Source organism: Python bivittatus, unplaced genomic scaffold (genome assembly GCF_059951505.1).
Source record: "Python bivittatus isolate LINGU-HERP-01145 unplaced genomic scaffold, Pbiv_v1 ctg000850_np1212, whole genome shotgun sequence".
NCBI classification, from domain to species: domain Eukaryota; kingdom Metazoa; phylum Chordata; class Lepidosauria; order Squamata; family Pythonidae; genus Python; species Python bivittatus.
The window spans coordinates 66,498,438-66,511,576 of NW_028277112.1; the positions used below are offsets into that span (position 1 = coordinate 66,498,438).

The window sequence follows — 13,139 nt, forward strand, 5'->3', positions numbered from 1 at the left end:
CTCTAGCCATCCCCTTCCATTTCCTCTTTCTTTCTCCCTTGCACATGCAGGAAGAGCTGAACAAAATCTTCCACCTGGCCTCTACCCCCTCCCTTGGAGAGAGCCAGGTCCTTCCCTCCATAGATGTCGTGGCCCAGAAGAACCTGGAACTGGCCACGTACCGCCTCTTAGAGCTCCCGTGGAGGTAGGCAGGGGTGTAGGTTCTTCCTCCCTTGAATTCCAGGCCGACCCTTCCAACATCAGGCCGACCCTTCCGTATTTCTCCCTGTGCACCTGGGATGGACAGAAGGGTCCAACATGGTCTCCTCTTGATTTTCTTTCCAGCACCTGCGGCGAGCTGCTATGGGCCATGGTCACCTCGCCGTACTGCAGCGGAGATATGGTCCTGTCCCTCCTCCTGGCCAAGGTGAAGGAGATCCCTTGGCCACATCAAGGAGGAGAGGAAGAGTCCAGACATCCTCTTCCTGCAGCTACGGTAGGGGTACAGCTTGGAAGGAGGTGGTCCTCTTGTACGTGCAGACTTAAACCTCTCCCTCATGGTGTCAGCTGTGTCTGTGGGCTCCCCGCAGGCCAATGTGAAGGCACTTCTTGAATCCAGTTGAGAAGGAGCTTGGGAAGGAAAGTTTGGGTGGTGAGGTTGGCCGAGAGAGCGATTCTACCAAGAGGCAGGGTTGGCTCCATTAGCCAACTTGCCTTAGGAGCTCTGTTGGTGAGGCAGACTCTCCTTCTCTCCTCAGGCCAGAGCGATAAGGCTCATAGGAAGGATCATCCGGTCCGGGGAGCGTCCTGTGGTGCTGGAGGCTTGGTTCCCCGACGTTCTGCTCTGCCTGGTGGATGTCATCATCAAAAGCGCCAGGCAGCAGAACACATCGGCCCGTGAAGGGGACCTTTGGCCTCTAGAGTAAGCAATGGCACTGGGAAGGAGAAACCTCCTTCTCCTTCTTGGGCTTCTGAGTTCCTCCTCCTTTTCTCTTCGCACGCCCAAGCAGCATTTCTGGTACGGCAGTGACTCTGTGGCCCCACAAGACCTCCCCTCAGATAGGCCATGGCATTGCATAGCCCTCCAGGCCAGGAAGAAAAGCTCTCACGAACACAGTGCTCCTAGCTTAGGCGCCTGGCTTTTCTCGTGAGGCTTGTCCCTAAGCTTTAAGGAAACGGAAGAAAATGGAATCTCTGGCCTTCTTGAGGTTTCCAAATGCTGTTGGGGTGGGGTGGAAAGAGCGGTGGACGGCTGCAAGGAAGAAGAGAGCTTCTCCTAGAGCTTCCTCCCCTATTTGCTGTTTTTGTGGCATTCCAGGGAAAGGAGGGAGAGAACCTGGGGAGCGAAGCTTCCCTGTGGGCATAGCACAAAGCATTTCTTTTGCCCTTAGACTGTGGGATCGTGCCTTGGTGACTCTGGCCTTCTTTCCTCTGCAGAGAGACAGTAGACATCATCCAGGTGCTGCTGGCCAAGGTGGCACACCTATTCCTGGATGAGACCAGCAGGGAGATGTTGTGCCACCCCAGCCGCTGCCTCCATGGCGTGGCCATCTTGGTGACGTAAGTCAGAGGGCAAAGGGGCCCTTTTCTCCCCAATGAGAACCTTTCTTCTGCTCTTCAAGCCCAACCTGGCCTGTCCATCTGATGGTTTTTTCTCAAAAGAGACTTGGTGTGTTGCAGGACCCTCATCCAGACCTCCTCGTCTGCCACGTGCACCCTCCAGAGACATCTGGCTTCTGTCTTGGAGGAGGAAGAGGCAAAGGAGCATTCAGCTGCAGCGGTGGCCTTCTTTGTTGAGGTAGGAAAATGCCCACCTTGTTCTGTAGGATTCTGAGCCAAGGGGGCAATGGCACTTGGCTGACAAGGGTGATGCGGAAGAGAAAGCCAGAGTCCACCCCGGCCACCTTTAGGTCCCACTGAGAAGGATTAAGCTGCAAAAGCGATCTCTCTTGCTTTCCCTGCAGCTAAAGAAGAGCCTAGAGGCATGTCCTTGCTTCTCCAAAGAGCAAGGGGAAGCATTTTTCCTGGCGTACTTTTGGGCACCTTCTCCCCAGTGAAGCTGACTCCTTCTCTTTCCTCGTCCGGCCACTGACGGCCCTTCTACTTCTCTGCTCTCTTTCAGCTGCTCACTAACAACAAGAGCCAAGCCCCCGTGGAGAAGACCTGGAAGCTCCTGATGGCTTGGCTGGAACACCCCAGCCTGACTGTTCACCAGCTGAGCAGGAAGGGGCTTCTCTATCTCTGCGAGAACTACAAGGTGGTAAGTGGCCCTTGCCCACAGGGCATAGACAAATGCGGAGCTTCTCTACCCCAGGAGGGGATCTAACCCCTCTAGTCTAGGCAAGATCCAGTCCAAGACTTTTTTTCCCTCCGTGTCATGCAGTTCTCAGGGAAATGAATTGGTGAGATAGATGGAAAGACAGATCATAAGGAAAATAGCCCTCAGTTCTGACATTTCTGGGAGAGGGTGGGGACTGCCACGAGGAACTGTTGTGCTCCTCCTCCTTACACCACTCTCAATTTGAGGAGGAGACAGGTCCCATGAGGGCCTTGTGCTGAAAGTGTCACCTTTCCCCCAATCTTCTTCCGTTCATTGGATGCTGCCCAAGCAGGTGGGAGGTGGCATATCTTCCTTTTACTCAGTCTTGGAGCGGTGACGGCTTGCTGCTGTCACATTCCATCTTCACTTTGGTCTTGCTCAGTTAAGAAGAGATTGCTAGCTAAGATCCCCAGCGGCAATCAGAAAAGGGCAGGGTGGTCATCTCTCTTTCACTGGGGGAAAGTCTTTCAGATCTCCCGTTCTCTCTGCAGATTATGAGTCCTGAGGAGCTCTGCCAGGCAGTCCTCAGTGGGCTCGGCAGTTCCAGCCCTGCCATCACCTTGGAGTTCTTGGGCTTGGCGGAGCAGCTCGGCCTCCAGACAGTGGAGGATGTCTGGACGTCCCTGAATGCCTCCTTGGCTGCCCAGTACCGCTCGCTCTTCCACCACGTGAGTCCTCAGCTTCTCCTTCCTTGGGAAGGGAGGAGAAAGTCAATGGAAAACTTAACTGCCAGGCTACAAGAGACCCTTTTCCTTTTCCTTTTGCTTTTCCTTTGTAGGAGGCGGCAGTTATCCGATGGGCAGCCCTGAAACAGATCTGGCCTCTTCAGCAGCACTGGAAAGATCTCGAGGGGAGAACCACCATCCACACCCTCGTGGCAGTGCTGATGCACGTGGACGACGTTGAGGAGAAGGTGGCAGAGGTGAGGGCACAGCTCGCTTGGGCAAAGAGGGTTGCACCTTGGCTACCTGACTCACTCAAGGAAAACCGGAGAAGAACGAAATCAGCTTTTTTCTCTGTTTTTCTTTTGCAGGCAGCAAAGGATACCCTGCGGCACCTGGCGACGGCTCTCCGGTGGCACCTCGGGGACGCCCTCCTGGCGAGGGGGACTTACAGCCTGCAGGAGCTGCTCCATCAGATCGCCAAGCGCCTGGTAGGAGCCCTTCTCTGGCTTCTATTCCCCTCTACGGATGAGAGGCAGGTTTGCCATATGGACCACTTGGTGATCTCCCACCTCTGTCTTTCTGCCTTCTTTCCTAGAACCGGTTCCCCATGTCAGAGGGGCAGCTGGAGCTGGAAGTGTTCACCTGCCTTTCATACTTTAAGAGCAAGCAGGCTTCAGTGAGGAGAACGGCTGCTATGTTCATTGGTAACGGAGCTTCTTGTTTCCCCCGGGATCAAAGGGGGAGGGAATGCTGGGGTTACGGCCGCATTCAGTTGGGAAGTCAGCTTCGAAAGGGTCAGTTCTGTGTTTTTCTCCCTCCTTTCCTCTTTAGGTCACCTGCTGCACCTGAACGGCAGCCTCCTCACTGGAGGGACGGTTCCCATCTACCTAGCTCGTAAGCAATGCCTGCGCAAAGGGAAAAGGGGAACAGCTTTGGGTTAGCAGTGCAGAGGGAGGGAGGGAGGGAGGGTGCAGGATTCATTTTGAAGCGCTGATCTAATATTTATCTTTGCAGATGTGGATAGGTTGTTTGGGGACCAGGACCCTGCAGTCAGGCGAGTCGCCTGGCAGTTGAAAGGTTTGGTGGACAAAGCCTTCTCCCTCCATGCTCCAGATGGCCTGGTCGCTGCTCTCAGGCGCTTGGCAGCAGGCTGTAGGCGGCCACGGTACCCCCCGGAATATGAAGGCCTTTCCGCCTAATGGACCGGTGAGGGAAGCTGGGCAAGAACTGGAGGCGAATGGAGGGAAAGCAGGGGAAGGGGACCCGGGTTTTCCTCTGACGGGAGGGGACTTGCTGTGGCCTGAGTCAACCTTGTTAGGGTGGGGGCCAACAGCAGAGGGTCTTCCCAGGAAGGGAGGAATATCCACTGATGGGCTTCCTCCCAGTTCAGGTTGAGGCAAGGCTTGCGAGCAGAGACACTGATTGCCTGATATCTCTGTGTCTTTGCAGGAATGCCAGCTCTTCCTCCTGCAGCACAGAACATCTTGCGGCTCCACAGAGAAAGACCCCTAGGGTGCCCTACCATCCCCTTGCTACGGACAGAAGTCAGTCGCCGGTTGACGGGGCTGGGAAGGAATTTTACCCATAATGTGCCATTACGCTCGGCCTGTGGGGTTTTTGCCTTCCCCGTAGCAACATTCACCCTAGGTTGGCTGTTTACCTGTTAACATTGTTCAATAAATAGTGGAATAGTACTTTTAACTTTGTTTCCTCCATTCTGTTTCTTCATGCGTGTGCCTCAGATGAAAGAGTAAAAATGTAAAAATCAGCAAGAACATTGGTGTTGAAATTCTGCTAAGAATGGGGAAGGAAGAGCGATCAGTGCTGCTCTCTGTGTCAGCCCATCGGGGGGCAGCTCTGGAGCCAAATTCGAATCCCCCCGCCTTGGGACAGAAAGTTCTGTTACCCCTTCCCACTGGAGAGGGTGGACCATATCAGGCAGGTTCATATCAGAAGAGCCTTCTCACACAGAGCCTTTTCTCCCTCTCTGTCACCTTAGATCGTTTTGTTCCCTTATTGGAATTATTATTTTTAAAGAAGTATTTTCATTTGGCGGAATTGGCTTTGATCCATGTGGTAGACACACGTGTGAGTTCCTGCACCCTTTTGAGGTTCATTCTGTCGTGGAACAGAAGTTCTGCTCTCCTATAGATTTTCCTGAGAAGGAAATATTGGATTTACAGGATCAGCACTGCTTTTCTTCTGTGTCAAATTCTTCTGGTCCTTATCCAGCAGTTTTCTGGAACTAAGACTTCCGGATGAGGTCATCTCCTGCCATATTTTAGGGACTTTTTTGGCTTGGTATAAAGCCAAATTCTAAAGATAAGATTTCACTGAATATAAATATAGAAAATGGGAAGGTTTCTCCTTTAAAACCTTTTTCAAAGACAGCAAGTCATGCTAAAAGAATGAGAGAAAATGCAGAGCAATTTCAAAGGAAATCAAAAAATGGCTTTGGAAGAGGTTGAAAAATGCTACACAAGGAGCATCGAAATAGTGCGCAGAATCAAGAATAAAAGTGAAGAAAGAAAGGGGAGGGGAGGGGAGGGAGGGAGAAGAAGAAAGCTGAATTATTTACAGGTAATGTCAAGACAGATTAGATGCTGCAACAAGGAGTATGAATCTGAAATTAATGCATCATGACCATGATGGTTGTCTCTGACAGGGTAAAGAGACTGAACCATGAGAAATTATACGTAAATGGCAAAAAACGAGCAAATAGATGGATTTGGGTATCGTACAGAACCAACAGCGGGTGGAAAAATGAATGAAAAATATTAAGATGTGCAAACACTGGGAGAGATGGGCAGCATGTACAGTAGTGTTTATCAAGAAGTCAATACTGACATAAGGAAAAGTGGCTGTCTATGGGACTTTTTGCCTGCTTTATTGTTACATGGGAGTGAGGTTTGGGTATGTCGGGAGAAACACATTAACCTGAGCGCAATGGGAATGGGGAACTTTAGACGTGTATGTGGGATCACAAGAAGAGGCTGTGTGCTGAATGAAAGAGGGCCGAACGAACAGGGACTGAATCCAAAAGTGAGTGGTCGCCAACTACGTTGAAGTCATTTAATCATGTCGAGGGAATGGAGGAGAGAACTGCAAACCAAAGAGATGAAGAGGGAATGGACTGAGAGGAAGGGGGAAAGAGAAAAGTCAAGGTGGGATGGAATTGATGCGGTCACTAGAGACAAGTGAGAAGCCTGAAGAATAAAAAGGTAACGTTGCTTATCTCCAAAGGGAAGAGACTGACAGCTACGATAAAGAAGATGATCCCGGTCTCTTGAAGAAACACAGTCTGCAGTCAGGGATTTAGTCAGGAGTGCACGGAGCCACGTATTTAAAAAAACCGTCTATAATCCACGCCACCCACATCACAGGAGCTACTACAGCGTTAGCTCCCTGGGAGATACACCCAGCATTAGATGTGCTTGTGGACTCAATCCCAGCCAACAGCAAGAGCCAAGGAGAATGGAGTGGCATAGAAATCCCAGTCAATCAATCAATCAATCAATCAGTCAACCAATCAATCAATCAATCAATCAGGAAAAAGAACTTTAACGTGTTCTTAACTTAGAAAGTCACAATGCATCCTGATTGAACGGTTTTTTTAAAATAGATATTCCTTCGAGTTCAGACGGTACCAACCCTACACGTTGCTGTCCTCTTAGCGCTTCCTGCACTCAAACATGCATTTCTTAGGCTATCACAGAAGCCCAGGAAAATGCCTAGGTGTTTATGGCAGGGTTTCTTAAACCTTTTGCTCTCGGAACCTTTCCCATTCTTAAAAATTAGGGAGAACCCCAAAAAAGCTTTTGGTTGCATGGATTATATTTATCAATATTTACCCTACTAAACGTTGAAACTGACACAGTTCTAGAATAGTTATTTACTGAACCACGTAAAAATAACAATATGAAGCCAATGGCGCGTTCACATAAATGAAATATTGTTAATGAAAAAGCCCTATTTTTTAACAAATAAAAATAATAATGAGAAGAGTGCCATTGCTTTCCATATTTACAAATATCTACAATATCTGGCAAATCGTTCCGATTTTGCAGACCCCCGGGAAGATCTTGGGGGAAGCCCAGGGGTCCTTGGACCAGCTGTTCTGAGGAGCCGTCAGTAGGTCTTCTGGGATGCCCTGCGGGATCTGGAGCCGGTTGCCCAGTTCGGAGCCAAACCCTGCATTCTCGTAGAAAAGGCAAAGGCAAAGAATCCATTGCTCTGCAGTCTCTGTATTCCTTGAGGATCTCTCGCTCTTTTCATGATGTAATGGCCTGATCACTTCCAAATCAATATAGATTTAGAATATGTATGTAGAGATGTTCTTATTGCTCTCCTTGCAAGGATTTGGCAGAGGAGGATTTTTCCTCTGGGGGCTGTTCCCAGGGGCCAAACCCAGAGGATTACAAATCTTCTGCAGTTCCACCGTCCTCTTCTTATTGCAAGGTATTCATCTTTTCTGAATGTCGGAACTATTTCTTTCTGAAACTCCCTTGAAACTTTTCTGGCTTGCATTTATGATTCTTTTTTCTACGTTTGGTGGAACAGGTCGTTGATCTAATTAATCTTCTGGATCGTCTCTCATATTCCTTTCTAATGGCTCATGGTTTTCATTTCAATTAAACTTAGAATTCCAAAATTAATTCACAAGGGCAGCTATTGAAAAACACACAGCAAGCATTCTCTTTGTCATCTTTCTTTCATCGGGAAACGCGAGGAATACTGCTTTGACAAAAAACGGACCGTTTAATGCAACTACAGAGCTAAGAAGTTTATTGATTTGGGTCTTCTCGATATTATTACTTTGTTGAAAGAACCAGATATATGCTATTCAGCTTGTTTGGACTAGTTTGAATTGAATTCCTTCCATTTATTTTGAAAACTTGCTTAACTGTTTCTTTGAATCACAAGAGGGAACACCAACATAAGGAATATTTATTTGGAATTAAATGTTTCCTTGGAATGATAGGAATTGTAATGAATGGTAACGAAAGTCAGTTCTTGAGATATAAATTGCAAAATCCATGCAGCTACGGGATGGCGCTCTTTCTAATCTTCTGTGGTCACCTGGATTTCTGCTGCTGGGATACAGCATTTACAAAAGGAGATAGAGTTTGCAGAGTCAGTCGCTCCTCCCTTGGCGAAAAATTCTTGTCTCCTTTGTAGCACATGGAAGTTTGGGTTAAAATGAGTCTTTGCAAATCGGCAGTAATATATTTAACTCCCTCCTCTTCATTGCTTATTAGCTACTCAGGGAAAATTTTGAATATGCCCTCTGACAAGAGACCTGCCACTTTACATACGAAGAAAGAGAGAGACTTTGTTGTTTTTAGTTACTGCTGGTGACATTTACTCATAAGACATTTAAGCACCTATAGTGATTTGAGAACACTGTAGTTCCTAAATATACCAAAACTAAAATTTAGGGATGGTCCATGAACTTTCTTGTTGCCGTTTGGTTATGATACTAGACATGAGGAAGGAGGGCAGGACCAGAATGTCACCTGGCAGCAACCATCCGTGAGCTGATGGCGCTGAGGTGGAGCAGCTATCCCTCTCCAGCATCTGAATGCCACCCTCTGAATCCTCACCTCTAAACCGGACTGGAGACACTACCAGAGCCTGCTCTGGCTCCAATGGTTGAGAGGAGGATTCAGCATCCATCAGAGGGAACAAAAGCTCTATCCTGTCTATTCCCAGGCATACCTCACTGATCAAAGCAATCTGGGCAGTCAGCATCCCAAAACCCTGACCAGAAGGCAGACTGAAATGGATCAAAACGATCATTGCCATCTGAGATGCCCTGAAATTGCCAGGACACAATGCAACTGAAAGCATACAATCAGAAGCTGACACCTTTCAGAAGTGATTTTCATTCACTTTTCCAGAAAAGCTGCAGCTCCAGATGTACTTGATTACATGATTGATCCAATATGATTGGATGATTGAGTGATTGAGTGATTGACAAAAATTGCATACTGCCTAGTAACCAGAGTCTAGGGTTCACCCAAGCAAAATATTCATATTTTTGGACTACGATGGCACCATAAAGAATTTCTGATTTTGATGGTTTCATCTATGATAATGGAGGTACACGTTCAGACGGATTCTTCAGGAAAATTGCATCTCTAGCTAATAAGGGTTCACTTTTGCAGAAAAAAGGAGTACGTCCAGCCTTGTGTGCTGGGTGGGCACCACCATTCCAGAGGGCGAGGGATTCCCTGATCTTTGCCGCTACTCACTCTCCTGCAGTGTTGCCAGCGGAGGCAGCCGCAGGGTCCCAAAGGCAGGAGGAATGACCGGGGCCAGAACGCCCACCATTAGCAAAGCTTCCCTGATTAATGCTGCACCCCCTTCGGAGAGATGCCGCCCCCATCAACTCTGACAGGCGTGAACGAGGGGAGAGGGAAGCCACGACAAGCCCCTCCAGCGGCCGCTTGTGGCCGGCAGGATCATGGCCGGCGGTTCCCTGCCCGCCTCTGGCTCCAGAAAAGCAGAATCCTGTATTCGGAGACGGACACATGGAAGGAGGCGGAGACTCTGTGAGGTCACTTCCGTTTCCGTTTCCTCCCTCATTGTGTTCTCAAGGGGGAAGCACGTGTCTGAGCTCTTCAGCTCAGAGGCTAATCATGGCCTAATTTTCTAATTTGCTTAATACATTAAATATGCCGCTTAATTGTAGCTAATGTAACTGCTGTTCCTGAAGAAAAACCACTTCATGTGAGTAAATGTTAATTTTGTCTTGTTAATTTTGTTAATTTTAATTTGTTAATGTTAAAAATTAACAAGACAATGTTAATTTTGTCTTGTTTCACAAGAAAACTGTGATCGTTGTTTTTCGAGGGGATCAAAGGGGTCGCTCCAGGCATAATCCCATGCCCACAAAGAGTTCTGGGCCGGGACACGACGAAATTTGAAATATTTTCGTGGATGTCGCTGGATTTTCTTAAGAGACAAGCAAGATTCAAAGCGGACATTTCTTTTTCCTGCTGAGCACGTGGTGACCCCCATTGTCTCCATTGTGAAAGAAATTCACACACACACCCCATTTTTCTTTTGCAGAACAGTAGCTGGGCAGAAAAGGGTTTTTGATTTTTGATTGGAGATTTAAACTTAGTTTTACATTTTTGCACAATTTTGATTCCTGAGATGGCCAATCAGAATCACACTGATGAGGGAAGCCTCAAGCTACCCAAACTCACAGAGAAACATTTTATCCAATGGAAAAAGCGCCTAGAGGTCTCATTTGATCTTAAAGAAATTCTGGAGTGTATCGAAAATGAAAGGCCTACTGGCACTACTGAAGATGCTAAAGATTCAATCAAGGCATGGGAAAAGGAGAATGTTAGCAGTGGCTATAATTCTGAACAGTATTTCATTTCTGCAGATGATCCACGTTAAGAAGGGGAATACTGCAGCTCAAATCCTTAAGAATTTGGAATTGTCATATGGATTTGCAAGGAAACGCTCTCGCCGTGCCTGGATAAGAGACTTACTTAACTTGAAACTCATATCCAAAGCAGATTGTAACAGTCATTGAGTGACTCAGTTCTTGACAATTCTTGAAAAACTAGAACTCACAGAATACCCCATGCAGGACGAACAGAAAGTTTGTTATTTCCTGGGATCACTAGGATCTAGTGCACTCCCTTGCATTTAAGCGACCAAATGAAAGGAAAGGGAAAAGTGAGGGAAGTTTTCTGTTACAAGAAAAGAGTTTAACTGTCCACAATTATGACACCAAGTCAAAGAAATGGATGATAGATTCTGGAGCCTCTAGTCATTTCAGTCATGACAAGGACTTCTTTGAGGACGTTAAAAGTATTGGCCCATCACAAGGTAGCAGTATTCAAATTGCAGGTGGAAAAATCATGAATGCACATGCAGAAGGGTCAGAAGTCCTGAAATGCAAAATAGGTTGTGAGATAAAAGGGAATCCCATACAGAGGGTTTTGTATGCTCCAGAACTGAACTGCAATATGCTTCGTGTCTCAACTCTACCCAGAAAAGGTTTCCATAAATTATTCGAAAATGATGTGTGCCAGATGTCTAAAGGTGGGAGACTGGATGCTGAAGCAAGCCGAATAGGTGAGGTATATGAGATGAATCTTTGGGAACCCCAATCAGCTAAGGTGGCGCGCTCAAGCCAGAAGGATGAGACGGATCCACGACTTTGGCACAGGAGACTTGGACGGAGAGATGTCAATGCTGTAATGGATTTGCAGCACAAGGAGCTTGCAAGAAGAATAAAGGTAGCACTAAACACTTTACCAACAACAAAACGTGTAAGTTGCATGACAGAGAAAAGTGTTAAACCTTCTTTTTCATCATGTACGCGACAGAGAAGGACCAGAGTGCTTGATATAGTTTATAGTGATGCGTGTGGTCCACTGAATGTTCGCTCAGTGTGAGGAAATAAGTACATTCTAATATTTCTGGATGACTTTTCAAGATATTATGTTGTGTATTTTCTCAAGGAAAAGAATCCAACACAAGAGATGTTCAGAAAGTACCTTGCCATGGTAAAGAACATATTCCAGAGAAAACCCTTGGTTCTCATAACAGACAATAGGGGTGAGTACTGTTTAGGTGAGATGGAAACCTCCTTGAAGAGGAAGGAATTAAACATGTGAAAAGTGTTCCATACACAGCACAGTAAAACTCAGTTGCAGAAAGAAAATTCAGATCCATAATAGAGATGACAAGATGCATGTTAAAAGACGCATCTCTACCCCAGCCCGTGCGGGGAGATGCAGCCGCAACTGCGGTGTGTCTCCAGAACAGATTGCCAACCAAAGGAGCTACACGCACACCTTTTGAGCTTTGGCATGGGAGGATTCCCAGTCTGTCGCACGTTCGTGTGTTTGGGAGGCTTGCCTGTGGCTATATTCCCAAAGAAAAGAGGCACAAGTTGGACTCCATAGCACAAAAAGGCATTCTCGTGGGCTCTGCCGCTGTAGGGAAAGGCTACAGAGTTATGGATCTTGAAAGAGGACAGGTCAGCTCAAGATACATAGGTTATTTGATAAGATGAACAAAGCCAAGTTGACAAAAGAGGAAGTGTCATCGATTTTTCTGAGCACCCCGAAAAGGAAACACCAGATCTCATGTACTTTCCACCAGAAACGTGTGATTGTCCGGATCTGCCTTCTATTGCCATAACACCATCTACAGAGCCTGAAGAGGAAGAAGACGCAGAGGACCAGACTCCCAGCAGCAGCACCAGAAATGAAGAGGAACTGCCTGATGTGGAGATCCCTGCATTGGAAGCTGATGAGGAAGCTGATGGACCACAGGTCAGACGCTCATGGGGATCCAACAAAGGTGTCCCACCACCACGACTGTCCTACCTTGCAGGGTTGGTGCAACCCCTAGAGCCTCCCAACTGGGAAGCGGTGGAAAAGATGCCAGCCACCGAAGCATGTGTCTGGAAGGATGCTGCGCAGGAGGAAATCAATGCACTGCCCCAGAACAAGACGTGGACTCTTACCCAGCTACCTCCCGGAAAACAGGCTATTGGAAGTAAGTGGGTCTTTCAGGTTAAACGAGGTGCAGAAGGGAAAGTACAGTGCTACAAAGCGAGGCTTGTAGCACAGGGGTTCAGTCCACAGTATGGAGAAGACTGTGATGCCACTTTTGCCCCAGTGGTCAGATATACCTCTATCGGAACGCTTTTAAGCAGAGCAGCTTCAAAGCAACTGCAAGTGGGACACATAGACATCAAAACTGCATTCTTACATGGCGAGATCTCAGAGGAGATTTATATGAAACAACCCAAAGGGGTTTTCATCAAACCAAATGAATCTCATTTAGTATACAGACTTCAGAAGGGGCTTTATGGACTGAAACAATCCGCTAGGGCGTGGAATGAAAAACTACACACCATGCTAACACAGTTAGGATACAAACAAGGCCACGCAGACAACTGTTTATCCACCAAATGCAGTAATGGACAATTTTCTTACATTCTGGGATTTGCTGATGACCTCATAATTGAGACTGGAAATGACAGAAACTACTCCCAAATCCAAGCAAAGATGTGGAAGTCAAAGAACTAGGAAAAGGGCATTATTATCTAGGAATTCAGATAGAAAGAGAAGAAGATGGTAAGCCAAAAACAAAAGGTCCCTGAATTAATTGAGAGTCTGCAGATGCAAGAAGCG

At 47.2% G+C, this 13,139-nt stretch overlaps 1 protein-coding gene across 1 annotated transcript; it reads left to right on the top strand.

Annotated features, from left to right (window-relative positions):
* The first annotated feature begins 2,671 nt into the window (after nt 1-2,671).
* On the top strand, nt 2,672-4,636 carry LOC148213871 (maestro heat-like repeat-containing protein family member 6). Its single transcript, XM_088130109.1, has 7 exons — nt 2,672-2,967; nt 3,078-3,221; nt 3,333-3,452; nt 3,560-3,668; nt 3,796-3,858; nt 3,979-4,170; nt 4,414-4,636. The coding sequence occupies exons 1-6, from the start codon at nt 2,794-2,796 to the stop codon at nt 4,161-4,163; spliced, it is 795 nt and encodes a 264-aa protein (XP_087986235.1). The 5' UTR covers nt 2,672-2,793; the 3' UTR covers nt 4,164-4,170; nt 4,414-4,636.
* Nucleotides 4,637-13,139: the final 8,503 nt, after the last annotated feature.

What these genes read in the sequence shown, in the direction of transcription:
- LOC148213871 (XM_088130109.1), top strand. Translation starts at nt 2,794, where the DNA reads ATGAGTCCTGAGGAGCTCTGCCAGGCAGTCCTCAGTGGGCTCGGCAGT. An exon ending in ACCGCTCGCTCTTCCACCAC is followed by an intron (nt 2,968 to 3,077) that starts GTGAGTCCTCAG and finishes TTTCCTTTGTAG; the next exon opens with GAGGCGGCAGTTATCCGATG. An exon ending in TTGAGGAGAAGGTGGCAGAG is followed by an intron (nt 3,222 to 3,332) that starts GTGAGGGCACAG and finishes TTTCTTTTGCAG; the next exon opens with GCAGCAAAGGATACCCTGCG.